General features: G+C 46.3%; 2 protein-coding genes across 2 annotated transcripts in view; both read right to left on the bottom strand.

The window, feature by feature from the left end:
- The window catches only part of LOC308331777 (uncharacterized protein), a gene marked incomplete at its 3' end in the record, with an annotated part of 64,373 nt that overhangs the window by 7,714 nt on the left and 29,334 nt on the right, over positions 1 to 27,325 (bottom strand). The window contains exon 7 of the mRNA XM_080787273.1: positions 463 to 582. Within this exon, the coding sequence (XP_080643399.1) occupies positions 463 to 582 (120 nt within the window). The remainder of the gene's footprint in view (positions 1 to 462; positions 583 to 27,325) is intronic.
- LOC308332468 (uncharacterized protein) lies at positions 2,620 to 13,143 on the bottom strand (the record flags this gene model as incomplete). The annotated part of the gene is made up of 7 exons (XM_080788374.1): positions 12,967 to 13,143; positions 9,961 to 10,029; positions 7,993 to 8,020; positions 6,153 to 7,233; positions 5,328 to 5,418; positions 3,728 to 3,787; positions 2,620 to 2,625 (listed from the first exon to the last, which is right to left on the bottom strand). The coding sequence occupies exons 1-7, from the start codon at positions 13,036 to 13,038 to the stop codon at positions 2,620 to 2,622; spliced, it is 1,407 nt and encodes a 468-aa protein (XP_080644500.1). The 5' UTR covers positions 13,039 to 13,143.

Raw genomic sequence — 27,325 nt, 5'->3', positions numbered from 1 at the left:
TCAATAGGCCTATATTTGACCTGAGCAATGAGCTTTTTTTTCCCAAATGTATTTGTATTATTATAAGTGATAATATTATTTATATGCTTCTCTGAGTACTTAAAGATGCTTTTCAAGGGGAACATGAGAAAACAAATAAAAACTACTTTATTAGAGAAATCTAAGACTATGGAATAAAATAATAAAAGTGGAATGAGATAGCTGGGGAAAGCAATATTTTAGAGGTGGGTTTGAACTTGGGGTGGTGGCATGTCTCTGAGTTTTGGGAAGTGTATAGTTTTGACAGGTCTCCCTGCTGTGGACAGTGAAACCCTGACCATTAAACACGGGCAGACGCAACAAATCTTAACGCAACAAAGCGTTAAATCTATGCTTCTGGGGGTCACTGGAACAAAATATTTAGGGGTCGGCGGGCCAAATACATTTCCTTTACACAAAAAAGTTTGTAGAATCAATGTGTACCTTCTCCATCGTCTTCTCCAGCCTTTTCTTGGCCTGGAAGTCTTTAAGAAGGTTGCAGAGTGTGTTCTTCAGGAAGTCCGCATCGTCCCCACCCTCAATCTCCAAGCTAGAAATGGTTTTCTAGTAGACGACAGGAGAAACAAGTGAACATATCATAAGTGGAATCACTTCCAAGTTGGCATTTCATTTATTACTATTCTCACAGATCGGTGAACCAATAGGAACCACTGGCTGTTTTTCGCCGGCAAATTTGAATCTGCCTATCTTAACCTCACGAGGCCTGGTCTGTGTTACAAAATTGCTGTGTGATCCGGTCAGGAGTGGATGATATCGTTGCATCATGTTGCGTCATGTATTCATTGTTTTGTAGTCATCAGGATGATATCGTTGCATCATGTTGTAGTCATTGTTTTATAGTCATCAGGCCGTAACCCATCAATCTGGAACTTCATCTCCCTCAAACCGTTTTTTCCCAATAAAAGTGTGTCTCGTTCTCTCGTAGCCTGCAGCTTTTATTGGGAAAGATCAGTTTGAGGGAATGGAAGTTCCAGATTGAGGGTTCCGGCCTGATGACTACCAAACAATGACTACAACATGACATAACGATATCATCCTGATGATTACAAAACAATGACTGCAACATGACATAACGATATCATCCTGATGGCTACCAAACAATGACTTTAATATATTTTTTATCCCACGATTTTGTAACCCATTTTTCACCCCTGTGCCAATCATCTACTGTGATCCTGGCCTCTACACACCCTCCGCCAACCTGGGGAGAGCAACGGACTTAACTCCCTTCATGCCTGAGTGTCCAAGTTGCTCCTTTACACCTCACAGGGGGGAGTTTCCCTGGTTGGACGTAGCGCGTGGAAGGAACACGTTATTCCAACCAGTTCCTTTCGCCTCCATCAGGCGCCCCGGCTGGCCAGGGGGAGGCAGTTTAGAGACCAGGATTACTGCATGTTTTGGTGAGGGTACCTACCCTAGGGGACACGGGGAGAACATGCAAACTCCACACAGAAAGGCCCTTTCGCCAACCCCGCCTTCGGGTATGGGCACTGATGACGTGGAGGAGGAAACACGCCGCCAGCACCCACAGTGCCCCGAGCGGGAATCGAACCCAGGACCTTCTAGCTGTGAGGCGACAGCACTACCAACTGTGCCACCGTGCCCCTATAACGATATCATCCTGATGATTACAAAACAATGACTACAACATGACATAACGATATCATCCTGATGATTACAAAACAATGACTACAACATGACGTAACGATTCGCTTGTTGTAGTGTTGAAAAAAGTGCCGACCACAACAACAGACCGGACGGGGACGATGTGCTACCTCAAAGATCAGAGGAGGATGGTGGATCAACAGAGACATTACTATCAGTGAAACATGAAGATGATGAAAACATGCTAACAAAACCTGTAGCCAGCACCTCATCTAAAAGCATGGAAACACAATCTGATGTAGAGGACTGTGGACCATCACAACCAACTAGTGATGATCAGCTCCTCTCTTCACACTGTTCTGAATCTGACATCACTGAAGACAGTGATGAGTGGGATGAGACCATGGATGACCAGTCTGGTTTAAACACACTGGAATCACACAATACACAACACGTGGGAGGAAATAGTTTGTCATTAAGCAACAAGCTGCTCCATGACCTTGAACCACCAAAACAAAGTCACTCCACAAGCCACAATAAAAAATATTTTAGTTGTGCAGATTGTGGCAAAATGTTTAATCACAAGGGAACTCTGAATACGCACACAATGATTCATTCAGGGAAAAAACCCTTTACATGTACAGTTTGTGGCACAGGCTTTAGTCGAAAGGATAATCTAAAATCACACATGTTGACTCACACAGGGGAAAAGCCCCTTTACGTGTACAGTTTGTAGGCTTTAGTCGGATTGATATTCTAAAAACACACATGCGTCGGGAAAATCTATTCAATGATGAGTGTTATAACTGATATAACAATATGATAATCAGTGTTTGTCCAAATGTGATTGGGAATTCATGCACTATAGTGCAATTGTAATTTGTCTCTGTGTGTTGACATGTGTTGTTTCAACTATTATTATAATAGTCTATTTTAATCACTTAGTTTGAACATTTGTTTAGATTCCTTGTAGTATTATGTCTTCATAGAATGCATTGTACACATGAGGACACATACAGGGGGAAATCCCTCTACAAGGGATGGCAAGGGCTGTTCTCATACTGGGGATTTAACCCATTTTGGTCGGGAACCCATTTTGGTGTTAGCATCATGTTATGCTTTAGCTATTGAAAAATAGCAGATCTACAAGCTCATAGCGCGCCACCGAGTGGCGCGCTCCGAGCTTGTAGGTCTGCTATTTTTGAAAAAAATTGAAGAACGACTGACATTTTTAAAATCTGATCTCAGGTCAGAATGGGTTAATCAGACCAGTGTGTGTCCAGTGGAAACCTCGTATGAATCTGATCTCAGGTCAGAATGGGTTAAAAGCACACCTGATGATCCATGCAGGGGGAAATCCCTTCACAACTTGGATAATGCTGATATGCTAATATGAGAAGCCGTGTTTGCCCACATTTGTCAGCAATTAAAATGTCATATTCATGAATATTCATGCACTAGTGGTAGTGAAACTTGTCTCTGTGTGTTGACGTGTTGTTTGAACTAGGGTATGTGGACTGGTGTATTTCAATCACTTAGTTTGATTATGTGTTACGATTGTCTGTAGTATGTTTTCTTCATAGCCTAGAATGCATTGTAACAGAAAATATTTACTCTGTAAAAAAACACTGTCCGTAATTTCTTCTTTTTCAAATAAAGGTGTGACAGCTACGGATCCTTTGTGTGTTCATTACAGAAAGCTCATCGCATCACATGTGTTTCACCTCCTATGAGGCGTATGGACGCCTTGTACTGTGTGGACAATACAGGCTTCATTTTACATCCTTCATACCAAACTGTTACTACCAAGCTGCTAGGCAGCTCTCCCATTGTAAACAATGGGGACTCAATTTCCCATAACCCAATTTCCCATAACGATGACGTCATCAAAACACGTCTCATATCCCATTCTGTCCGGTGGATTGCCCATATTATGATTTAAAACTGAATAATAAAACGTGGATTAAACAATGAAAACCGAACTTGGGCAACTTTCTACAATTAATTAACTTGAGCAACTCGTGAATAGAAGTCAAAGCACAGTAGACAGTACATAAGTAAATGTACTTCCGCCACTGCTTACCAGTAGATCAGAGACGTTGCCAGGGTTCTCTCTTGGGTGACTTTCCGTGTTGTACTGGCCCTAAAAAAAGAAAAGAACGGGATGTCATTACAGTGATATCAATTAAGACGTCGTTATACGGATTCGATAAAACTGTCAAACCATTAAGAAAATGCTCGCCAGATAATTTCTTATGAAGAGAAGACTTCCGCACACCTGGCTCAGTTTTAAGCAGATGCTTTGGCGACAGAAAAAAAAGAAAGTTACTATGTTTACCCAGGGTAACTGGACTAAGCGCAATAATTTGTTTACAGCCAGGCCCTGCTCATAGAACATTTCATGGTAGAGGTTCAATGCCTTGTCCAAGGGCACTTCAGCGGTGGTAATTTGAACGTGCCGGTCCGGGGATACGAACTAGCGACCTTTCCGATATCAAGACCGCTCCGCAAACCGTTCGGCCACCAGTGAGCAGCAGACGTGTAGGAGAAGGAGGCAGGTTCAAGAGCTTTTATTTTAGTTCAAAACTGGCTGACATTGTCACCAAATACATTTCAAGATGTGTGGACAACCAATCAAAACGCATGCGATAATCATTGAATCCATTTTGATCTGAGATCAGATTCTATAAATGTCTTCTACATCCTGACAGTTTTCTGAAAAAGCTATGTTTCTATGTCAGTCGTTCTTCGATTAAAAAAAATAAATAGCAGACCTACAAGCTCATAGAGCTTGTAGATGTTTAGTGACAATGTCAGCAAGTTTTGAACTGACGCCTGAAGAAGGTCGCAAGACTAAAACGTTGCACGTTTGACTCTAAGTAAAAGCTCTTGAAGTGACAGTGTGCTGGACCTCCCTCCTTCCCCTACGGGTCAGATATGATTTCTCAATTATTTTTACGACAGACCTGTTGGGCACACCAGCTCAGTGGCCTTGTCGTTATAGTGTCCGCCCAGAGGCTGGAAGGTTTGTTTGATTGATTGATTGATTGGAAATTGTATTCACAGATTGTAGAATGGGTACAGTTCAAACGAAAGTACAGGTGAATACAAAAACTGCTACGAGTTTAAAACCAGAAAAACCAAGACATGTTCACATCAGGGTCCTCCATTTTCAATTAATCAGAACATTTATAGGAGGTACAGATATACACTTCTATGAAAAATTGAAATCATCCTATATATACCGTTAAAGAAACGTTTTTTCTTACAGGGGACCGTTTTGAATTGCAGCCGTCCGTAAGTGCTCTGTGAGAGCGGTTTCGAAGGAGTCTAGGGATTAACATTTCTTAATGACTGTTGGTAGGGCGTTCCACATGTTAGTGGCATACAGTAGATAGCAGCAAAATTAATTTCTTCCCTTGTTTGAGCCGATTCTGGGTTTGGTCCCCGGCCGGGTCATATCAAAGACTCTGAAAAATGGGACCCAGTGCCTCCCTGCTTGGCACTCAGCAGGTAGGATTGGGGGCAAGTCCCTGCGACATACAAGCGTCATGTCCAGGGGGCGTAAATCCAGTCTTGTACATCAAGCTGCCTCATGCTACAGAAACAGGAGATAGGCCCCTGCCCTATGGGCCTCATGGTTCCTGCCCTAAGTAAGCCATGGCTCAGCAAGGCTTTCTTACCGGTTCGTTCATGCATCTCTGAGGTCCATGGATGTCTTGTGCCGTTGGTCCTAGACCTGGTCCCTGGTGATCACCTGCTGGCCCCTCTTGTCTTTAAGAAGGAATAAAAATAATAATATTAATAATATAGCTGCAAGCAGCAATAATGCAGGACAAAGAAAGAAGACAATATGCAATAAGAATAACAATATGCATACTAATTTTGGCCAAACAAAGCATGAGTTATGACTGTTCAAAGTGTCATTGCCAACGGTCAAACGGTTCATAAGCTATGCACGTTCAAAGTTAGCATTTTCAATTCAGTGCTATAGCGCCACCCTTTAGCCAATGGTCATGGGCTTTGCATAGTTGGCATAGTTTGGCATGGCCCTCTACCATGTTGACACGTTTGGCGAAAACCGAATGCACAGTTCAGCCAGAACAGCTATTTCTTCGGGACTTCTTGGTCCCTTAATAATAATAAACAGTTGACAAATAACGTACAAACAGATAAACATAAAACGATATTGTCCGAGTCGGGTGGAAACTGTTACTTTTCAGGATTCAAATTCAAAAACAGCCAAAGTAGCAGATCTACAAGCTCAAAATGTGTCATTAAGCACCACGTTTCGAGCTTGGAGATCTGCTACATTTGATGCTTTTTGAATGATGCTGTAGTGTGATCAAGTATGGCGTTAATTTATGAAACGGAGGTTTCAGCCAAACCGGCAATCGCGACGACATAAATAATGTTCCTGTGTAAGATAGAAGTCAGCCTGGTGTACAGAAGACCCTGCTGTCATAGTAATAGAAACAACAACCACCACCAAGTCAATCCAGACTTACATCCCCTTGGCTCTCTCCGTCTCCTCTTCAGCGGCGTCTGAAGAGCTCTTCTTCCTTCTTTTCCCTTCATTCACCCGATGATCCTCGGACGGCCATTGCAGACGACGTGCGCACGGCTCAGGGACGTCCGGCGTTGCTCTGGCACTGTCGGGGAGTCTGTTGGCCATAGAGGGAGCTCTCCCGCTGAAGCTAGGCTCACTTGCTGCTGCTGGCCCCACTTGCCATGGTCCCATTTCCGTAGGCTCGGGAAGCCTCTGCCTGTTGGCCACGTCTTCGCCCCTCGGATCCTGCCTACCCGCTCCGCTAGCGTCGCCAGGTCTGCTGGGTTCCCCGTCTAGAGACCGCCCCCGCTGTGGGTGAGCGCCAGGGTAGAGCGGTCGATAGGGATTGTCCTCGGAGTAATAAGCCCCGTCTTCACCCTCGCCTCCAGGGTAGGGTCTTTGGTGGGGCTCTGATCTGGGGTTCGAGTAGGGCTCGTCGGGATACCGTCTTTGCCCGAGGTGAGTGTCGATGTCAAAGGGAACCCTTCCATGGGAGAAATCTATGGACGAGCCTCCTGGCTGGTAAGCACGACTGTGAGGGTCACCTTCTGCATATGTTGCCCCGTGCGGGTTGTGACCTGGATAGGCTCTTTTGCGAGACCCCACGATTTCGGCAGAAGGAACGCCGTGCTCGGCTCCCGTAAACCCCCCGAGGGGGTTTTCTCTTCCTGCCGAGGGCTTCCTGTAAAGAGGAGCCTCATTGTGGTAGGTTGGTCCGTGAGTCATCTCCTCCCTAAAATCACGCCTGGTACCACCGCCGGACTCCTGGTGGAAGTTTCTTCTGTCCTCAGAGTCCATTCCATATTCCCTGTGATAATCGTCACGTCTGTGCAGATGATGCCCCTCGCCGGGATAGGCAGTAGCACCTCTCTCTGCGTCTGCCGACATGTAGCGGTCATTTGTGTGATAGGGCGGCATGTTTGGGTCAGGACGCCCCGAATGGTGGTGGGGGTACTGCCCTGGATGATCTGTAAAGTCTTGTGACTGAGACGACACGCCGGAATCCTGAGATGACGACACGCCGCTAGAATAATCCTGGCCTAGATTGTTCAGGGGAAAATAAATAAAAATAGAAAATCTGTTACACATTCACACATTCAGAACTCAGTCCCAAAATGGGTTAACAAAGAGTCTGTTGAGATTATTTGTAAACTTTACAATAACGACCTGCTATAAAGCATTTATAAACATGTATAAGCTGTTTGTTGATGAGTAATAATCATGAACAGACTTCTTGTTGACATCCGTAAATGTTTACCTAAACATTTATAACTCGTGTATACGTTATTAGTAAGTAAAGACAATTCATTATTTCCTGTTTCCTGTCTGTTAATGTGGCCTCCATGTTTAATGTTTTTAATGTTATAAATAAGTTATAAATGTTTTAATAATCATTTACAAATGACTTATTCATTAATAGTTAACTACTTACTAATAGTGTAGATATGATTTTTAGCTATAACAAATGTCAATGTTTAAAGATTCTTAACTGTTCTATTATGTTATTATGCATTTTATAACAATTTACCATATACCATATTTGTATATAAATAGCTTCTACATTATTATTATTATTATTATAATTAGAAAAAGCTTATAAATATTATATAACTTTAGTTACAAAGAGTGTATTAATAATAACACATTACTAATAACGTATAAATTAGTTATAAATGTTTGCGTAAACATTTGCGGATGTCAACAAGTCTGTCCATGATTATTACTATGTACAAACTGCTTATAAATGTTTATGCATGCTTTATAACAGGTCGTTATTGTATCTGAATAACAATCCTTACCTTGGAAAACCAATTGATCCTTTAGTTTCTGCCAGGAATAAAACAAGGAGAGCATGAAGTCAAGTCAGTCAGATGCACTGAACAGCATTATATGGTCATCTGTCCACATGGTCAAAATGAACAGTTTCACCACTACTAACAGAGACATGGTTATATCATGATGGGAACACACATCCCATCGTTAAAGACCGCCATTTCCATTAATCTACGTCAACTAAAGGCAATTAATCGATGTTACGCTTAGCGGCATAGCTCTACGGCAATTGGGCTTTTAAAGTGCTTTTGATTGATCAATAGTCATAATGCTAGTACTCGCGTTAGCGTCGGGTTGCTAGCTGGTGCTGTCAATAACACAGGATCGCGTGATCATTATCATCGTGCCCATAAACACCCATTCTATCCGTTTCTTTCAAATCGCCTGTATCTCCTATTCCTTGTCCCAGATGGCATTTTTGGTCAAAACAAGGTTTATTCCACGGCCCAGAGCAGACTCTTTATTACGTTCCATTAGACTCCATTAGAGATCTTGCATCGTCACACACCCTATTATACGTTCATCACTTCCGGTCTGGAAATTTGGCTCTTCAAAATAAGAGCCGGATAAACAGGGAAAAATGCTGGCGTGAATTATATCATAATTTAGCAATAAATGCTAGCGGTTTAAGTGTTAACCAAGTCCACAGCTCATCTGAGGTGTCGTCGAGGTGAAAGACAAGAGTTAAATAAACATGAACTTATTTTACCAGCATTCGTAATCTACTGAATTTCACATGTTAGGCATTAGCAGTGTATTGACTATATATACAGACCGCAGCCATCTTGCCATTGGAGTTTGGAAGCACTCGTTTTCAGTAAAGCAACATCCTGCATTATGTGAAAATTCAAAACAGGTGGTATGAAGGGCTGTTGAGTGATATCCAACAAGCACTTCCAAACTCAAACACTTAGAAACAAACACTTTGCGGACTGAAAGAGGATAAATTAAGCTTTTCGTACAGCTGCGTTGTTGGTGAGTTTAATGTTTTTTTATAATCAGATATAGGACTTTTCTTTTGGCTGTCAATGGCAAACTAACTTAATGTCAAGATGGCCGCGGTCTGCATATGGTAAAGTTCTACTACTACTAGCCCTCTTTTTGAGCGGCGCTAGCCCCTCCTATGCCCATCGTTGTGTGTTTGTGTATCCAAATTTGCGATGATTTGATTGGCTGAGCACAGAATGCGATGATGTATGACAATAAGAGCGCCCCTGACTTCACACAAGTGTGTTTTTTTTCCTATTAAAACACTTAGCCCGCTAGCATTTATTGAAAAATTAGGATCTAATAGCTCTTATTTTGAAAAGCCACATTTCCAGACTTCCGGAAGTATAGTGTTATCCTTGTAAGTTTAACGGGTCTCGTTCAACTGTTGTTTACAAGATGGGTCTATAGGGGGCACTGTAGGCCTCCACAGCGTCGGCTCTGTGCCATCAAAGAAACGTTCAAAGAAAAGTCCATCTCCTATTCTGGGAAATAGGAGATACAGGCGATTGAAAGAAAACAGATAGAATGGATTATTATGGCGAGGACGATCTAAGATGGGCGATCCATTGTCATGACAACAACAGGTAGCTACCCGATGCTAACGCAAGTATCATTATGGCTTGATCGATCAAAAGCACTATAAAAGCAATGGCAGTAAGCGTATTAACCCATTCTGACCTGAGATCAGATTCATATGAGGTTTCCACTGGACACACACTGGTCTGATTAACCCATTCTGACCCGAGATCAGATTCTAAAAATGTCAGTCGTTCTTCGATTTTTCAAAAAATAGCAGACCTACAAGCTCGTAGCGCGCCACTCGGTGGCGCGCTATGAGCTTGTAGATCTGCTATTTTTCAATAGCTAAAGCATAACATGATGCTAAACACCGAAATGGGTCCCCGGTCAGAATGGGTTAATATAGGGGGAAAACAGTTCTGTACCTTCAAGTGTCCAGGAGTGGTCAGGTGCATTTGGTAGCATGAATAACCCCTTATGGTTTCATTGCAGACCTGGAGAGAGAAAAGATGAGGACAAAATAAATAATCAGCATGGTTTCTCTCCACTTGTTATGCATCCCATGGCTCCATTTACACTGGCAGCCACATCTAGCCTGAATCAGATCTGTGCCACATCCAGATTGGAATCTGATTAAGTCTAAACGCAGACAGGTCATGCATGGAATCAGTTGTTTTGTGTGACTTGAGCCACATTCAGAGGTGGTTTCATATCCGATTCAGTCTCAGTCTGAATGCAACGACCTGATCTAAATCGGATTGTTTGCGTTTAGACTCATTTAAACAAATCAGATTCCAATCTGGATGTGGCACAGATCTGATTCAGGTTGGATTTGTCTGCCAGTCTGAACACAACAGATTTGTGACAGACTGTAGTGTGAACGGTCGGGCCAAAAGATCAGATTTGAGAAATAAATCAGATTTGAATCAGATCTGACTGGATGTGACTGCAGTCTAAATGGGACTAATTAGAGGTGCGATGCGTTGTGAGCTTGTAGATCTAATATTTTCCATCCATCCATCTTCAACTGCTTATATTATAGTCTGGTCGTGGGGGCAACAGCTCCACCAGAGAGCTCCAGACATTCCTCGCCATAGCAACATAACGATCTTTGAATCGTTAGCGTGAACTGATTTTGATGCTATAATTAACTTTATTTTTTTATTTTTTTACCCCCAGGATTTTTACACTCTCAGAGTTAAAGGACAACTTTAGTTTTTTTCAACCAAGGTTCATGTTTTAGGTTGATATTAGAGAAAGTAAAAGTTGAGTGTTAATTTTTTTTTTAATTTGCTGCTTTCTTTTGTTTTAGCGATTTTAGCTATTTTTGACAGGGGGGCGGGGGCATTCGAACATGGGGCTAAATACGTATTTTTTTCATAGCGATACCTTCACATTCAGTAGATCTTGTGATCTTTTGTGGCCAGATGTAATTTCTTGCGGTCTAGTAGGACTATAGTAAATACAAAAATAAATCGCCATAACATTTAGAAAAGAAAGACGTATAGCCCCAAAAATAGCTAAAACGAAAGAAAGCAGCAAATTAAAAATAAATTACACTCATCTTTTACTTTCTCTAATAACAACCTAAAACATGAACCTTGGTTGAAAAAAACTAAAGTTGTCCTTTAAATAAACATAGATTTTAAAGATATATAAATGCCATTAAATGGGGGTTCTTAATGCATGGAATGAAACAGGTTGAGAATCACTGCTAGAGCTGCAAAATAATCTTCTCTTATGGGGGTCCCTGGCATATCTTTTCAAATGGGGGTGCAATTAATTAGTGTCAATGTGTGGGGGTCCTTCATTGGACTAGACTTCTTAGAGCAGTGGTTCCCAAACTGTTTAACGCATGGCCCAAAACAGAAATTAGATGTTTGCCCGGAACCCAAACAAGTGAAAATAACAATCTACAAGCTCACAACGTGTCGCTTCACTTGTGTGCTTGTAGATCGGCTATTTTCACTACTTCTTAGATATTTTATCTAATTTATGGCATTTCTCCAGTAGTTTCCAGTAGTTTCTTCATGAAACTACTGAAAAAAATCATTGCATTTTAATAAAAAGCTTTTTTTTTTTGGGAATGTTTTTTTTTTTTTTTATGTGTTTAAATGATAATTATAAGCTAGATGCAGTAAACCAAAAATAAGGGGACCCATCATAATGTGTCCACGACCCACAAATGGGTCCCGACCCAGTGTTTGAGAACCACTGGGTAATAAAGAGAAGCAGTTCTCAGTCTCACTCAGACAGACAGTGGAGTGGGCGGGGTCTGTCTATGGTGTGGACTGTGGACCCCCAGGCTACAAATGTTTAACAGAAGTTCAAGCAGACAACTTAGGCCCCCAAAGTTGGGTCTGGGGACCCCCAGGGGTCCTTGAGGGAGTTCCAGGGGGTCCCCAGCTAAAAGATAGTTGCTGTAGGAACCACGTGGACCCTTATGGGTCTGTAAATCTGAGTGTGCAATCCATTTGCACACTCTCAGAGTTAAAATAACATTGATTTTACAATATAAACCGGGTGTCCCGGAGATAGAAATGCCATTAAATGGGGGGTCCGTAGACTAATGCATGTCAAACTGGGGGTCCTTGATATTAAACATGAATAGAATATCACTGCTAGAGCCGTAAAAATCTTCTCTTATGGAGGTCCCTGGCATATCTCTTCAAATGGGGGTCCCTGGCATATCTCTATAGGGGTCCCTGGCATATCTCTTCAAATGGGGGTCCCTGGCATATCTCTTCAAATGGGGGGTCCGCGGGCTAATTAGTGTCAATTTGGGGGTCCTTGACATGAAAAAGTTTGGGAACCACTGACAATGTATAGGCTACTGTTTCCACGAGGTGCTTTGTACTCGATTCATAAAAACAAAAAAATTAAAAGATTGCTCGATGCTAAAATTATGATGCCAATTGCAGTACAGACACCTAACAACAATACAAGTGCAGTGACAGCAACAACAACATGTGCAGGCTCAAGTCAATTATTAATAACCTGTAGACCAAAGTCCTGCAGCACCTGTAGAACTAGAACATGCACAACACAAAACTAACCAGGGCTATGCAATAGAAAATAGCAACACCGTTGAAAAAAAAATGTAGGCCACGATACAACACGTATATTTAATTGTTTATTTGAGCGGAGAAAATGAAGGCGAGCAACGATGGAGGCACTATAAAAAGGTGCATTCTTTTTGTTGTTTTTTTTCTTCGAAAACAAATACAATAAAATAAAAACGGCATCACTCCTCATACTGCAATAATAAGCTCCTCTGCTCCATGCAGGGAGAACAACACACGTACAGTAGTAGGCCTACACAGTATAGTATACAATTAGTCAATTACTGCACACGTTGGTGACAAACATTTCCATCATGTGTGTCTGCACTCTGCAGGACTGCAGCCTGCAGCTGCTTGTGTTTTGCTCACCTCGCATTGGATGAAATCGGCCGTACTAGCTGTGTCCACTTCATACGGTCTTCCTCCACCCAGAGCCTCCATTGTTGTCGCTCTCCGTGTGTGTGCTTGTTGTTGTTTACAATGTAAATATTAAAGATCCAACCCGTAGCTTATTGTTTATCTCACTTTAAACCAAAATGAACCCGAGCGAGCCTCCATTCCGGTGTTGCCAGATTGAGTGAGAGACACAGTCGAGAAACAAGCAACCAGGTCTATGAAAACAAGACCAAAATAAGCGAAGCCAAAAACAAGCCCAAAGTGGCTTATAATTAGCAGACATGGCAACCCTTGCAACCTTCTTCTTCATGTGACATCCGGCGGACTTGATGCCTTTCTGCACATTGCTGCCACCCACCGGCCGGGAGCAGGCCTATACCTCATTTGTGGTTCTCTTCTCAACCAGTGGTCCTTGAGGGGGTTCCAGGTGGTCCCCAGGCCCTCATAGATCTTTCTTTAACTCTTGAGAGCGTAAAATGAAACCAAATGCACCTGTATAGTACGCTCTCAGCTCAGTCTATACAGGTCTAGACAATTAGGGAATGTATTATTTTGATGTGTGCACACACGCACACGCACTCACACGCACACACACGCACGCACACGCACACACACACAGAAATATATTTGTAATTCATGAGAAGAAAGTAGGCTATTATATGTTTTCATTATTAGTCTACCTAGGCTTAGTTTTTGAGACACCCCTCCACTGACACCCACTCATGGATTGCCATTGAAAAGAAGATATTAAAAAATATTCTCTCCCAACACTCTCCTCTTTCCAGCCCCTAGAACCCCCACTCACACCAACATAGACCATTTTGTTATTTTGAACAGTCTCAAAATCTGGCAAACAAATTAAAAAGTAGCTACACTAAACTACCAAATGCATACACTCCAATATACACAACCTACATTTCCCCCATCCCTCTCAGACATGTCGTTCAACAGTTGGAGGCTCAAAGGTATAATCACTTTGCTTGGGAGGAAGACCTAGGTATATATATTATAATATAATGAATTGTGTAATGTAAACATGCTATAAAATGCATAAATTATGTATTGTAAAACATGCTGTAATTGCAAATGTGAAATGGTGTCTTATAAACCCATGAGGGTTGGGCACAAGGTGTGCATGACACGAAAATAAATAAACAATCAATCAATCAATCATATGCAGATTGGGAATGAGGAGGGTCTTCGTAGAATGTGGTCGACGTCAATTAATACAATTAAAAGTAATACATAGACTCCATTACTCAATAACAAAATGACATAGGATATGTCCAACTACCTCCCCACTATGTGATCGATGTGGACATGGCAGAAGGTACAGTATACCCTGGCCTGAACACACCTCTTCTGCACATGCCCAACATTGTATACATTTTGGTGTGATACATTTAAATGGTTTTCAGATTCTTATGCATGGATGTGACCGCACTTTTTGGTTCTCCTCAAATACTGTCAAATCACAATGTTTCTGTACAAAATACAATGATGTATATCAGGGATACTCAAATAGATTTACCTGTGGGCCACATTACAAAAATGGCAAGGGGCCCAGGGGCCAGTAGATAAAGTTACGACATTAATGATATACTTGATAACTTCTCTCTTTCAATTGCTTTATTTTCGCAAAATGTATCAAAGTACAATGTGCATGCACACGATATGTAAATAAATAAATGTGTTACATTTTCTTGCATAAACACAAAGAGCTGTTTCCATAACTGCACAAATTATTGCACATAACATGAGTAGCTGTTATAATAACATAATAACATAACATGAGTAGCTCTTTGCCTGCCTGCCTGCCTGCCTGCCTGTCTGTCTGTCTGTCCATGAGTAGTTATTTGTCTGTCTGTCAATGAGTAGCTGTCTTACTGTCTGCCTGTCTATGAGTAGCTGTCTGCCTGCCTGTCTATGAGTAGCTGTCTGTCTGCCTGCCTGCCTGTCCAATTGTCCATGAGTAGCTGTCTGTCTGCCTGTCTGAGTAGCTGTCTGCCTGCCTGCCTAATTGTCCATGAGTAGCTGTCTGTCTGTCTGTCTATGAGTAGCTGTCTGCCTTCCTGCCTGTCCAATTGTCCATGAGTAGCTGTCTGTCTGTCTATGAGTAGCTGTCTGCCTGCCTGCCCAATTGTCTATGAGTAGCTGTCTGTCTGTCTATGAGTAGCTGTCTGCCTTCCTGCCTGTCCAATTGTCCATGAGTAGCTGTCTGCCTGCCTGTCCAATTCTCCATGAGTAGCTGTCTGTCTGCCTGTCTATGAGTAGCTGTCTGACTGCCTGCCTGTCCAATTCTCCATGAGTAGCTGTCTGTCTGTCTGCCTGTCTATGAGTAGCTGTCTGCCTGCCTGCCAGCCAGCAAGTTGGTTAACAGAAAATAAATTGTTATGGCTGAGTAAAATAAAATACAATAAACACAATTTGCCTGAAAATAGATTACCCAGCTATGACCTTTTTCATGAAAAAAAATGAGTAGTGATATGGCTGACTGAGTAAAATAAAACAATCTACCTGAAAATAGCTATAAGTGAAGAGCAATTTCCGCAATTTCCGCAATTACCATTTCCGCAATTTCCGCAATTTCCATTTCCGCAATTTCCATGTCCGCAATTTCCTCAATTTCCATTTCCGCATTTCCGCAATTTCCATTTCCACCATTTCCGCAATTTCAATTTCCGCAATTTCCATTTCCATTTCCAACTATTAATGGCAGCTGGGTTTCATCATTCAAATAAAATAGAATTCTGTCCGTTTAGCTATAAAATTATGTCAGGGAATAGGGATACACAGTATTCAATTCAATTCAATTTCAATTCCAAACCCGCTTTAATGACTTCATGACTAGTATTAAATGACTAGTACTTATGACTAGTATTAAAATGTATTTTTTGTTTTTGTGGCTTTCACCTTTATTTTATATTCTTTATGGAGGGATGGGGGGATGACATGCAGTAAAGGCCGTCAGGATCGCGAGTCGAACCCGCAGCACACTGCCAGACTGGATTGTCATGTTATTGTCTTTTTGTGTCCAATGTAGTTATGTTAACAGTTCATATAGTTAACATGACTATAACTAAATGCATTTGAAATTCAATAAAAAGGTTAATTTTCAGGATTCTAATTCAAAAATAGCAAACAATTATTCAGGTTTTCAATTCAAATATAGCAAAAATAGCTGATCTACAAGGTCGAAATGCGTCGCATTGCGACGTGTTTTGAGCTTGTAGATCAGATATTTTTTTGCTACGACAGTAATGCACTGTGGCCCCTCTGGAGTGAGTGTTGAAATATATCTGGCCCTCGCCATCGTCAAAGTTGCCCACCCCTATGTACTAAAGCAACCTAAATGCCAATATTTGGTTCTATAGTGAAGCTGCCGTTAATATAATGCGTTATTAGAGGCAGAAATAGCCAAAAGCATCTAACTACAGTATCAACAATCAATCTATTTACTTTGACTGCCACTTCATATTCATATAGAACCTATTATTCTCAGGTAATTTCATGGACCCCCAGTTTCGCACGCATTATGCTACGGACCACAGATTTAATGGCATTTCTATCTCTGGTACCCCAATTTATATTGTAAAACCACTGTCAATTTAACTCTGAGTATGTGCAAATGGAACCAAATGGACCTATTAGGGTCCAGGTCCATGTGTACACTCTCAGAGTTACAGATCCATAAGGGTCCATTTGGTTCCTAACTATCTCTAATTGAGCTAGGCATCCCCTGGAAATCCCTCAAGTACCCCTAGGGGTCCCCAGACCCCACTTTGGGAACCACTGCTCTACACCTCAAAGCATCAAGAATGACACATTATTGAAATTGTATTCTATAGGTCAATATAGGCCTATACCATAAATGCAGCATGGTTTAATGCTGTAGAATTCACAGCTGTGTGCCATTCTTAAAACAGCCTATTTCTAGGATGTTATTCACGTTTGAAGTTTTATTTTCCAACTAACTGGTAGTTGTAAATAGCCATGCCATATCTCATTTTAGAGAGTGAGTTGTCTAGTTCAATAAAAATAAAATAAAAAACGTTTCTCACATGTACCACTGTGGTTATTTTGCCATCTATAAGTAGCATGGTCAGTCATGAAAAAGCTGTATTTTGTCTGACCAACTGCCAATATCTCTGAAACGGGGTGCGCACGCTTTTCCGACACACCGAAGATCCGAAGCGGGGGGGGACATGCGATGCGATAAAGCGATGGTACGACATGCGCTGCTCCCGAGCTTGCGGTTAGGGTTAGGTTAGGGTTAGGTTAGGATTGAGGTTTCGGATCAATAGTATGTCGGAACTAAAGCCTGCACCCGATAGAAACTGGAGGAATTATTGATTTATTTAGGGTATAAATACCACTCAAGTTAGTATTACAAAGGTATATTTACCACTCAAGCTATTATTAAAGTATTTTCCTTATATATTGTGGGAGGTCGGGTGGGAAATACAACTCAGAGTGCAGTTTCAGGGGTTAGACACACGATGGCGCCCCTTGCTTTATTTCTCCAACAGGTTCAAACAAAGTCAGTTTTCACAAACAGAACTCAGACAGTAATATTCTTTGCATGAGGTCCCGGCTCCGAGGCGGGAGTCGTCACTGCAGAGGATGAGAGGGGATGTTAGCATACGGTCAGAGCACAAGGTAAGTACAAAGTTGGGGCCTGAGACACCCGGTCTAGGCAGTCTACCAACTGGACCTTTGTATAACTCTTTCTCTTCTTCTTTTCCAGGTTCCAGAGGAGGCCAGGAGGCTCCCCCGGAGGTAGGTAAGGGGGTGCGTATCTTTCTCTATCCACAAGGCACAGAAGAGTACTTTAGAGTAGAAGTACTCGGATCCGGGGTGGTGAGTAATTAGAGTAAAAGTACTTGGTATGGTACCGGGCGGGGATGGTACGGAGGGCCCCTTAGGCTCGGCCAACAGGAAGATACACAAGCATTTATATTCTTATTTCTCTCTATCTACTGGGTGGCCGTGTCGGTACGACAACGGCAGTCAGGGGGTTAACACAAAGTAAGCGCTCTAGTTTCTAACGGTCTTCTTTCACCGGGCCTGGCGGCGCAAGCCAACTTAAAGTCTCTTCAAGGGTGAAATAAACATAACACGGGCCTGTCTTCTTTCACAGGGTGTACGTGACACTTTATCTAGAGCCTGCTAGCTTCCATTAGTCTCTACGGGGTTATCTTCATTCAACAATCTTCAGTGTACAACACCACGGTGACACTCTTCATTCACAGTCTTCATTTAGCATCGACAGGGTGACTTCCTTCATTCACAATCTTCGTTATTATCCTTAGCTGCTCATTTGCCACTATGAGTGCCTCTTCTTAATAACACGGGTGATAGATAGTGAACGGTTTGTCTTACTGCGACCTTATGGAGCTGTGGGGCTGCCGTTTCCATACGGGGGTCCCGTCTTCCGCACTCGTCCCCGATACGAGCCAGGTGGGTCTCCAGTATGCATGCGGCTCTCCGTGTATACTTGTCTATGGGGGGCACACGCTCCTGCGTGTGCTTCCAGCCCCACTCCTACAAGCCATCCAACGCCGAGTGGACGGCATATGCTGCGCGAGCGTCTGTGTGTAGCAGGGATCTGATACTGCTAGGTGCGCAGGCTGTTTATAAAGGGCGCGGCTGACAGGCTGCGGCTGTCCTTAATTGCTAACCAGGGCGGCGGCCGGAATGAGGCGCAGCTGATTTAGAATTGCTCTGGGATAATACACTGAGTCTATGACCCGGCCATGGGCGTGCCTGGTTGTCATGGTAACTCGCCCCTCCCCCTGAGGTGAGACCTGACAGACTCCACACACTCCCCCCCTAAGTTTCTTGCTACCGCAAGGAGCTTGACTACTTCCCTCGTCTTCGTACAGTCTTGAGAGCGCGTCCGCGTGTTTCATCTTGGTCCCGGGCCGGTGCTCTATCTCGAACTTGTAGCTCTGGAGCTCGACGAACCAGCGGGTGACACGGTCGTTGCGGTCTTTGTTCGCCGCCATCCACTTGAGTGGCGCGTGGTCGGTCACGAGGGTGAACTGTCTGCCCCATAAGTAGTACCGGAGGTGATGGATGGCCCATTTCACGGCCAGGCACTCCTTCTCGACAGTGGAGTAGTTACGCTCGTGCTTCAGCAGCTTCCTGCTGATGTACAGTACGGGATGCTCATCTCCGTCTAGCGGCTGGGACAGGACAGCGCCGACCCCGGTGTTGGACGCATCCGTGGCGAGGATGAAGGGCCTTGTGAAGTCCGGCGCCACGAGCACCGGCTCGCTGCACAGGGCGGTCTTCAACGTGCGGAAGGCTTCGTCCGCCTCGTCCGTCCACTGGACGTGGTGGGGAAGGTTCTTCTTGGTCAAGTCGTGGAGGGGGGCCGCGATCGTGGCGAAGTTCTGGACGAACTTCTGGTAATAGGCGATCAGGCCGAGGAAGGACTTGACCTGCTTCTTGGTCACCGGGCGTGGCCAGGTCTGGATCTTCTCCACCTTCCTCGTCTGTGGTCGGATGCACCCTCGGCCGATGGTGTAGCCGAGGTAGTCCGTCTCGGTCCAACCAATGCGGCACTTCTTTGCGTTGGCGGTCAGGCCGGCCGCCCGTAGGGTGGCTAGGACTGTGTCGACCCGCTCCAGGTGCTGTCCCCAGGTGGCGCTGTGGATGATTACATCGTCCAGGTAGGCCGCCGCGAAGGCCTGGTGGGGTCGCAGTATCCGGTCCATCAGCCGTTGGAACGTGGCGGGGGCCCCGTGTACTCCGAAGGGCATCACTCGGTACTGGAAGAGTCCATCGGGAGTGATGAAGGCCGTCTTCTGCTTGGCTCTCTCCGTGAGGGGAACCTGCCAGTACCCTTTAGTCAGGTCGAGGGTACTGATGAACCGGGCGGGCCCCAGCCGGTCAATCAGCTCATCGACGCGGGCCATGGGATACGCGTCGAACACGGAGATCTCATTTAACTTCCGGAAATCATTGCAGAAGCGGAGTGTGCCGTCGGGTTTGGGGACAATCACGATCGGGCTCGACCAGGCACTGTGGGACTCCTCGATGACCCCCAGCTCGAGCATCTTCTGGACCTCTTCTCTGATTGCCTTCCTTCGTGCCTCCGGGATCCGGTACGGCCGTAGTCTCACTACCTGGCCGTTAGGGGTGTCGATGTCATGCTTTAGCACGGAGGTGTGGCCCGGTAACTCTGAGAATACGTCGCGGTTCCGATCGAGTAGCTCCCGCAAGTCCTGTGTCTGCTGGGGCGTCAGATCCTCACCAAGGGCCACGGCCGGGGCCTGCGGGGAGACAAAGGTTACTAAAGCGGGTAGGGGCACTTCCTCCGGCGTAGGCCACCGTTTCAGTATGTTCACGTGGTAGATCTGGTGTCCGCGTCTTCTACCTGGCTGACTCACCCGGTAGTTCACGTCTCCTTTCCTCTCTACGACTTCATATGGGCCCTTCCATCGGGCCAGGAACTTACATTCGCTGGTGGGGACCAACACCAGCACTTTATCGCCGGGGGCGAACTCTCGGATCTTGGCACCCTTATTGTAGGTGCGCGCCTGGGCCGTCTGGGCTGCGGCCATGTGCTCTCTTACGATGGGCCAGATGCGTTTGGCGCGCTCCTGGAGCGCGTCGACGTGTTCGATGACGCTGCGGAGGGGGGACGGCTGGCTCTCCCAGGCTTCTTTAGCCAGGTCGAGGAGGCCACGCGGTTTCCTCCCGTACAGGAGCTCAAAGGGCGAAAACCCGGTTGACGCTTGGGGTACTTCGCGAATGGCGAAGAGTACAAACGGGATGAGGCGGTCCCAGTCTTTGGCGTCCTCTTCCGTGACGCGTTTTAACATTTTCTTTAGCGTTTGGTTGAACCGTTCGACCAAACCATCCGTCTCAGGGTGGTAGGCGGAGGTCCGTATACGCTTGACCTTCAGCCATTTATACAGGGATGCTAGGACTCTGGACATGAAGCACGTGCCCTGGTCGGTCAGGATTTCGTCCGCTATGCCGACGTGGCTGAATAGCATCAGCAGCTCGTGGGCGATGGCCCGGGCGTTGGCGGTGCGGAGGGGGATGGCCTCCGGATAGCGCGTCGCATAATCCATGATGACTAGGATGTACCGGTGGCCCCGGGCGGACTTAGGGAGGGGTCCGACAATATCCATGGCGATACGGGAGAACGGTACATCGATAATTGGCATTGGAATTAGGGGGCTATGGGGCACGCCGCGGGGGGCGGTTAGCTGACACTCGGCACAGGAGCGGCAAAACTCCTCAATGGCCTTCTTAACGCCTGGCCAATAGAAGCGGGCGGCGACCCGGTCGTAAGTCTTTTGTACGGCCAGGTGGGCCCCTAACTGGTGGGAGTGGGCGAGATACATTACTCGGGACACATACGGTTTGGGGACGAGTAATTGTTCGACGACCTCCCCAGCGGGGTCCTTGCAAGCGCGGTACAGCAAGTCGTGTTGGACGAAGAAGTGTGGGAAAGGTTTCTCACTCACCCCCGGGTTCAGCTTCCCGTCGACGGCCACGACGTTCCGCCTGGCGCCAGCCAGGTTGGGGTCGGCCCACTGAGCGGTGGCGAACGATCCTTGCCGCCGGGGGGGCGGCGCGTCTATTCTGGGGAACTCTAGGAAGGGGTCTTCACCGAGGGCCGGCGTGTCGTCTGCGTCGGAGGCCTCCGCTTCTTCCGGCCCGGGTTCTGGCTGGGGACTTCCTCGGCCGCTGCTGGTGGACGAGGTCCCGTCTTCGCGGAGGGCGGGGCAGGCGACGAGGGGTACGCTACTTCGGCGGCGTCGGCGGCGCCGCGTCCTGGGGGGCCCTCGTCGTCCCGGGTTCCAGTATTTCTCGAACAGCGGACAGTCCGTTCCGATCAAGAGGGGGACGGGGAGTTCGGGGACCACTCCGGCGGCGACCAACGCGGAGCCACGGGGGGTCTGTACGGTCACGTGGGCGACGGGGTACCGCCGGACATCTCCGTGGACACACGTGACCGGGATGGTGGGTCCATTGGTGGCGGAGGCGAGGTCACCCCGGACCAGCGTCACCACGCTGCCTGAGTCCAGCAAGGCATGGGTGTCGGTCCCATCAACCCGGGCGGGGAGGGTGGTCTGTCGTCGGCTCTCACTTCCGGTGTGGAGGCAGGGGCGGGGCCCTCTCATGCTGTCCGCGGAGGGCATGGAGACATCGGGGCCGGGGGGCCGCTCTGGGCAGGCCCAGGACAGGTGGTCCTCCCGATTACAGACGTAGCACCTGCGGATCCGCGGGCTGCGGTCGGGGGGGCCGGAGGCACGGGGCCGGACCGGGGCCGGCGGGGTCGGCGGGGCTGGTCGGCGTCGGTCTCGGCGGTCGTCTGTCTTGGGGACGGCGTCGCTCTTGGTCTGGCGGAGCATATCCGAGCAGACGTGGTGGTTCTCCAGGAGGGCGATCAGGGCGTCCACGGATGTGGGGCTGACTCGGGCAACATATTTCTTGGCGTCGGATGGCAGGGCACGGACACACCGGTCTATGACTAATCTCTCAATCCACGGGGTCTCTCCGCCCGTGGTCAGCCAGCTCTGCGTCAGGCGGTAGAGGTCGGCGACCTGAGCGCGAGGGGGCTGGGCCTGCTGATAGGCCCACATGTGGTACCGCTGGGCCCGGGCGGGCAGGCTGTAGCCGAGGGTGGACAAGATGGCGGCCTTCAGCGTCTCGTAGTCTCGAGCGTCTCTGGCGGGAAGGTCCCGACATGCGCGTTGAGCCTCTCCCGAGAGGTAGGGCGCCAGTATGCCGGCCCAGTCGGCGGCGGGCCACTGCTCGCGGTCGGCGGTGCGTTCGAAGAGTTCGAGGTACGCCTCGATGTCATCCTCGGGGGTCTGCTTGGAGAGGACGGCGTTGGGGGTCCTAGGGACATCACCGTGTCGGTCTAGCCTGCGGACAACTTCACGCACAGCGTTCTGTAGTTCAGTCTGACTTCGGAGAAGGGCGGCCAATTCGGGGCTGGCCATGTTTAGGCGGTGGTTGAGATCAGATGAATACCCACATTCTCCACCATATGTGGGAGGTCGGGTGGGAAATACAACTCAGAGTGCAGTTTCAGGGGTTAGACACACGATGGCGCCCCTTGCTTTATTTCTCCAACAGGTTCAAACAAAGTCAGTTTTCACAAACAGAACTCAGACAGTAATATTCTTTGCATGAGGTCCCGGCTCCGAGGCGGGAGTCGTCACTGCAGAGGATGAGAGGGGATGTTAGCATACGGTCAGAGCACAAGGTAAGTACAAAGTTGGGGCCTGAGACACCCGGTCTAGGCAGTCTACCAACTGGACCTTTGTATAACTCTTTCTCTTCTTCTTTTCCAGGTTCCAGAGGAGGCCAGGAGGCTCCCCCGGAGGTAGGTAAGGGGGTGCGTATCTTTCTCTATCCACAAGGCACAGAAGAGTACTTTAGAGTAGAAGTACTCGGATCCGGGGTGGTGAGTAATTAGAGTAAAAGTACTTGGTATGGTACCGGGCGGGGATGGTACGGAGGGCCCCTTAGGCTCGGCCAACAGGAAGATACACAAGCATTTATATTCTTATTTCTCTCTATCTACTGGGTGGCCGTGTCGGTACGACAACGGCAGTCAGGGGGTTAACACAAAGTAAGCGCTCTAGTTTCTAACGGTCTTCTTTCACCGGGCCTGGCGGCGCAAGCCAACTTAAAGTCTCTTCAAGGGTGAAATAAACATAACACGGGCCTGTCTTCTTTCACAGGGTGTACGTGACACTTTATCTAGAGCCTGCTAGCTTCCATTAGTCTCTACGGGGTTATCTTCATTCAACAATCTTCAGTGTACAACACCACGGTGACACTCTTCATTCACAGTCTTCATTTAGCATCGACAGGGTGACTTCCTTCATTCACAATCTTCGTTATTATCCTTAGCTGCTCATTTGCCACTATGAGTGCCTCTTCTTAATAACACGGGTGATAGATAGTGAACGGTTTGTCTTACTGCGACCTTATGGAGCTGTGGGGCTGCCGTTTCCATACGGGGGTCCCGTCTTCCGCACTCGTCCCCGATACGAGCCAGGTGGGTCTCCAGTATGCATGCGGCTCTCCGTGTATACTTGTCTATGGGGGGCACACGCTCCTGCGTGTGCTTCCAGCCCCACTCCTACAAGCCATCCAACGCCGAGTGGACGGCATATGCTGCGCGAGCGTCTGTGTGTAGCAGGGATCTGATACTGCTAGGTGCGCAGGCTGTTTATAAAGGGCGCGGCTGACAGGCTGCGGCTGTCCTTAATTGCTAACCAGGGCGGCGGCCGGAATGAGGCGCAGCTGATTTAGAATTGCTCTGGGATAATACACTGAGTCTATGACCCGGCCATGGGCGTGCCTGGTTGTCATGGTAACTCGCCCCTCCCCCTGAGGTGAGACCTGACAGACTCCACAATATATATATAGGGATGGAACAGGTAATAAGGGGAAAAGGATATGTAATCATATAATGTGCTACTAAATACTACCAGGCCTCTCACAAGGTAAAATCATTGAACTAACTATATACTATAGATATAGTATATAAAGTACACAGACACATCTTTCTTGTTGACACTCTTACTTAGTTGATCTAAGTAAGAGTACATAATGACTGGCACATTTTAAGGGAACACCTCACATACACACACATAAGAAAGGTGATCTCATAATGACTGGCACATTTTAATTGAACACATCGCATACACCCACGCGTGCAAGGAGTAAAGTCCAAGAAGAATCCAAATGACCAGATCGGGACAGGAAAGAGAGAGAGATTAAATGTATTGTCAATGTACAGTAGAAGTACAGAGGGGCCCAGTTGCACTCCCCAGAAGCAAACCATGAACTATGCATATTTGTCAACACCGGAGAGATATAAATGTCTCTGGATCCCATGACATTTTTACTCTCTAGCAACATAGTAGGGGGTCCAGAGGTCTACCGGTAACCATAATTTGTGGAAGAACTCTGTCGGTAACATCCATATTTGATTAATTACTATTGTAATAGACTCGTATCATAATGTTGTAGGCTATAGGGTCAAGCATAATTGTAAACTATAATATAGGGCTTTTATATTAAAACGAATTGACATAATTATAACTCTCTGCTGTGTATTTATTCCTAAGGTTGGTACAAGTTATGGAAATAATCATGTAAATGAACGCGAGCAGATTCAAAGTAGTAACTATCTCTGGAGGTTAAAGGTGAAAGGCCAGAGGTTAAAATCTGCACCAAAACTGAAAACATATTTTTGTGGATAAAATTTGACATTCTGTTTACATAGTCCGACCAGTACCTATTTATGCATGTATCTCAAAAATCAGTTATGAAGAAAAACACAGTTTTGATAAAAACACAACCAAGGTCATTGTTTTGATGACTTGGTATATGTATCAAAAGATGGACTTGAAGGTATACTGTCTTCTAAAAAAAATATTGCGTTCTTACCATCTACCATTACAGAATAATTCACATTGCAGTACAGTTCTGCACTTGACGTTGACATTGTGTGTGTAGGCCACCCACCCACTGCCCCCCGAACCACCGGAGATACAGCAGGTTAGCCGCACTGTTGCACACACTATTTTGACGTTGCCATTGTATGTGTAGACTATACAGGGTATATTATATTGATGTTGACATTGTGGGTGTAGGTTTTCAAAATAAGACAGAAAAGGAAAAAAAAAAGAAAAAAAAAAGAACAGTTACTCAAAGTGGTGCTTGAGATAACTTTCCTTGTGGTACAAGAAAAAACATGGGAACAAACACAAGGGCACCACACAAACAGGGCAGTAATACTGGGTCGAACGCCGGATGGGTTTACCATTGGGACCGTTACTGAGGAGGTGCATCCTGCAGTCTTTCTTTGTGGTCTTCAGCATCACATGGCCACCCAGATGCACTTCAAATCTCCTATCAGACTGGCCTGTCCTTGCCCTGACTGGACGACCGACATCACCCCCCACTGCCCCCTCCTCCTCCTCCTCCTCGTCGTCCTCTGGTCTCGCTGGTCGCAGTGACGTCCACTTCTCCACCACCAACATCATGTAGTCCAGGAGCGACTTTGTCCTCCCCTGTTTGAGTGTGTGCAACACGAACGCATTGTGCAACGCCAACTGGAAGAGGTAGAGGACAAACTTTACGGGCCACTTGAGTGTCTTCCGCGTAAACACGCAATAGGAGATATGTTGATCTCGTTTGTCGACACCGTTCATGTACTTGTTATACTCTGCAACACACGCTGGCCTCCGTTTGGTCACCATCTCTCCATGGCCTTTCTTAGCCCTCTCAGTGACTGTGATCATCGTGTGTGGGTGGATGGTGTTGCACATCTTTACGATCCTCTTGTCTCTCCAAGCCAACAGCATCACCCCGTCATTGTTGTGGCGCATCAGTGTCTCGCCTGGCTCCATGTGGCCGATAAGCTGCTTCATCTCTGGTGGTTCCCCCCTGTGTTTACGCATTGTCCCACATACCTGGGTTCCCAAAGACTGAAGTAAAGTACACCTGTCCACTGAGTTGTAAAAATTGTCCATGTATAAATGGTAACCTTTGTTGGTCAACGGTCCGAGAAGCTCCATAACGGTTGTGTCCAGGCTACAGCCTAGTCCTGTGTGTGGCTTCATGTTCCAGAGGTAGCCCGTCGCCGCCTCGGCCAGACAGTAGGACTTGATACCCCATTTCACTGGCTTCATGGGATTATAGCACTTCCAAGACAGTCGACCTTTCCACAGCAAAATGCCCTCATCAATGGAGATGTTCTTCTGCGGAGTGTACAGAGACCGAAACCTGTCCACCAGGTAGTTCAGAACATGTCTGACCTTATATATGCGGTCCCATGTGTCTGGAGCCTCCTGGTCACTGAAGTGGAGGAACCGCTTGATCAGCAGAAACCGGCCTAGTTTCATGGTGTTCCTGAAATGGGGAGTCTCCACAGCGTCACGCCGAGACCAGTAGGACACCATGGTTGGCTTCTTCACAATGCCTGTCAGGAAGTTGAGCCCGAAGAAATTCTTCATCTCTATCAGAGTGACGTCCTTCCATTTCTTCAATCTGGAATATGGGAGCAGTTTAGGGACCTAGATAGATAGATAAGTTAGATTTATTTGCAGAAATTACCACAAAGTCATCAATTTGGGAAAACATCAATGTGGAATATACAGAGTAGAGTGACCGGATGGAAACCCTACCCTGGAGGTTGCCAGTTAGAATCCGGGCTCCCCCAGAGTTAGTGTCGAAGTGTCCTTGAGCAAGACACTGAACCCCTAATTGCTCCCGATGTGCAGGTTGGTGCCTTGCATGGTTTCCCCCGGCATCGGTGTGTGAATGTGTTAGTGAATGG

The sequence above is a fragment of the Protomyctophum bolini genome (assembly GCF_963924005.1).
Source record: "Protomyctophum bolini genome assembly, chromosome: 17".
NCBI lineage: Eukaryota > Metazoa > Chordata > Actinopteri > Myctophiformes > Myctophidae > Protomyctophum > Protomyctophum bolini.
The sequence above is the reverse complement of the archived record's forward strand: the minus strand, read 5'-3'. Positions and strand labels throughout refer to the sequence as shown.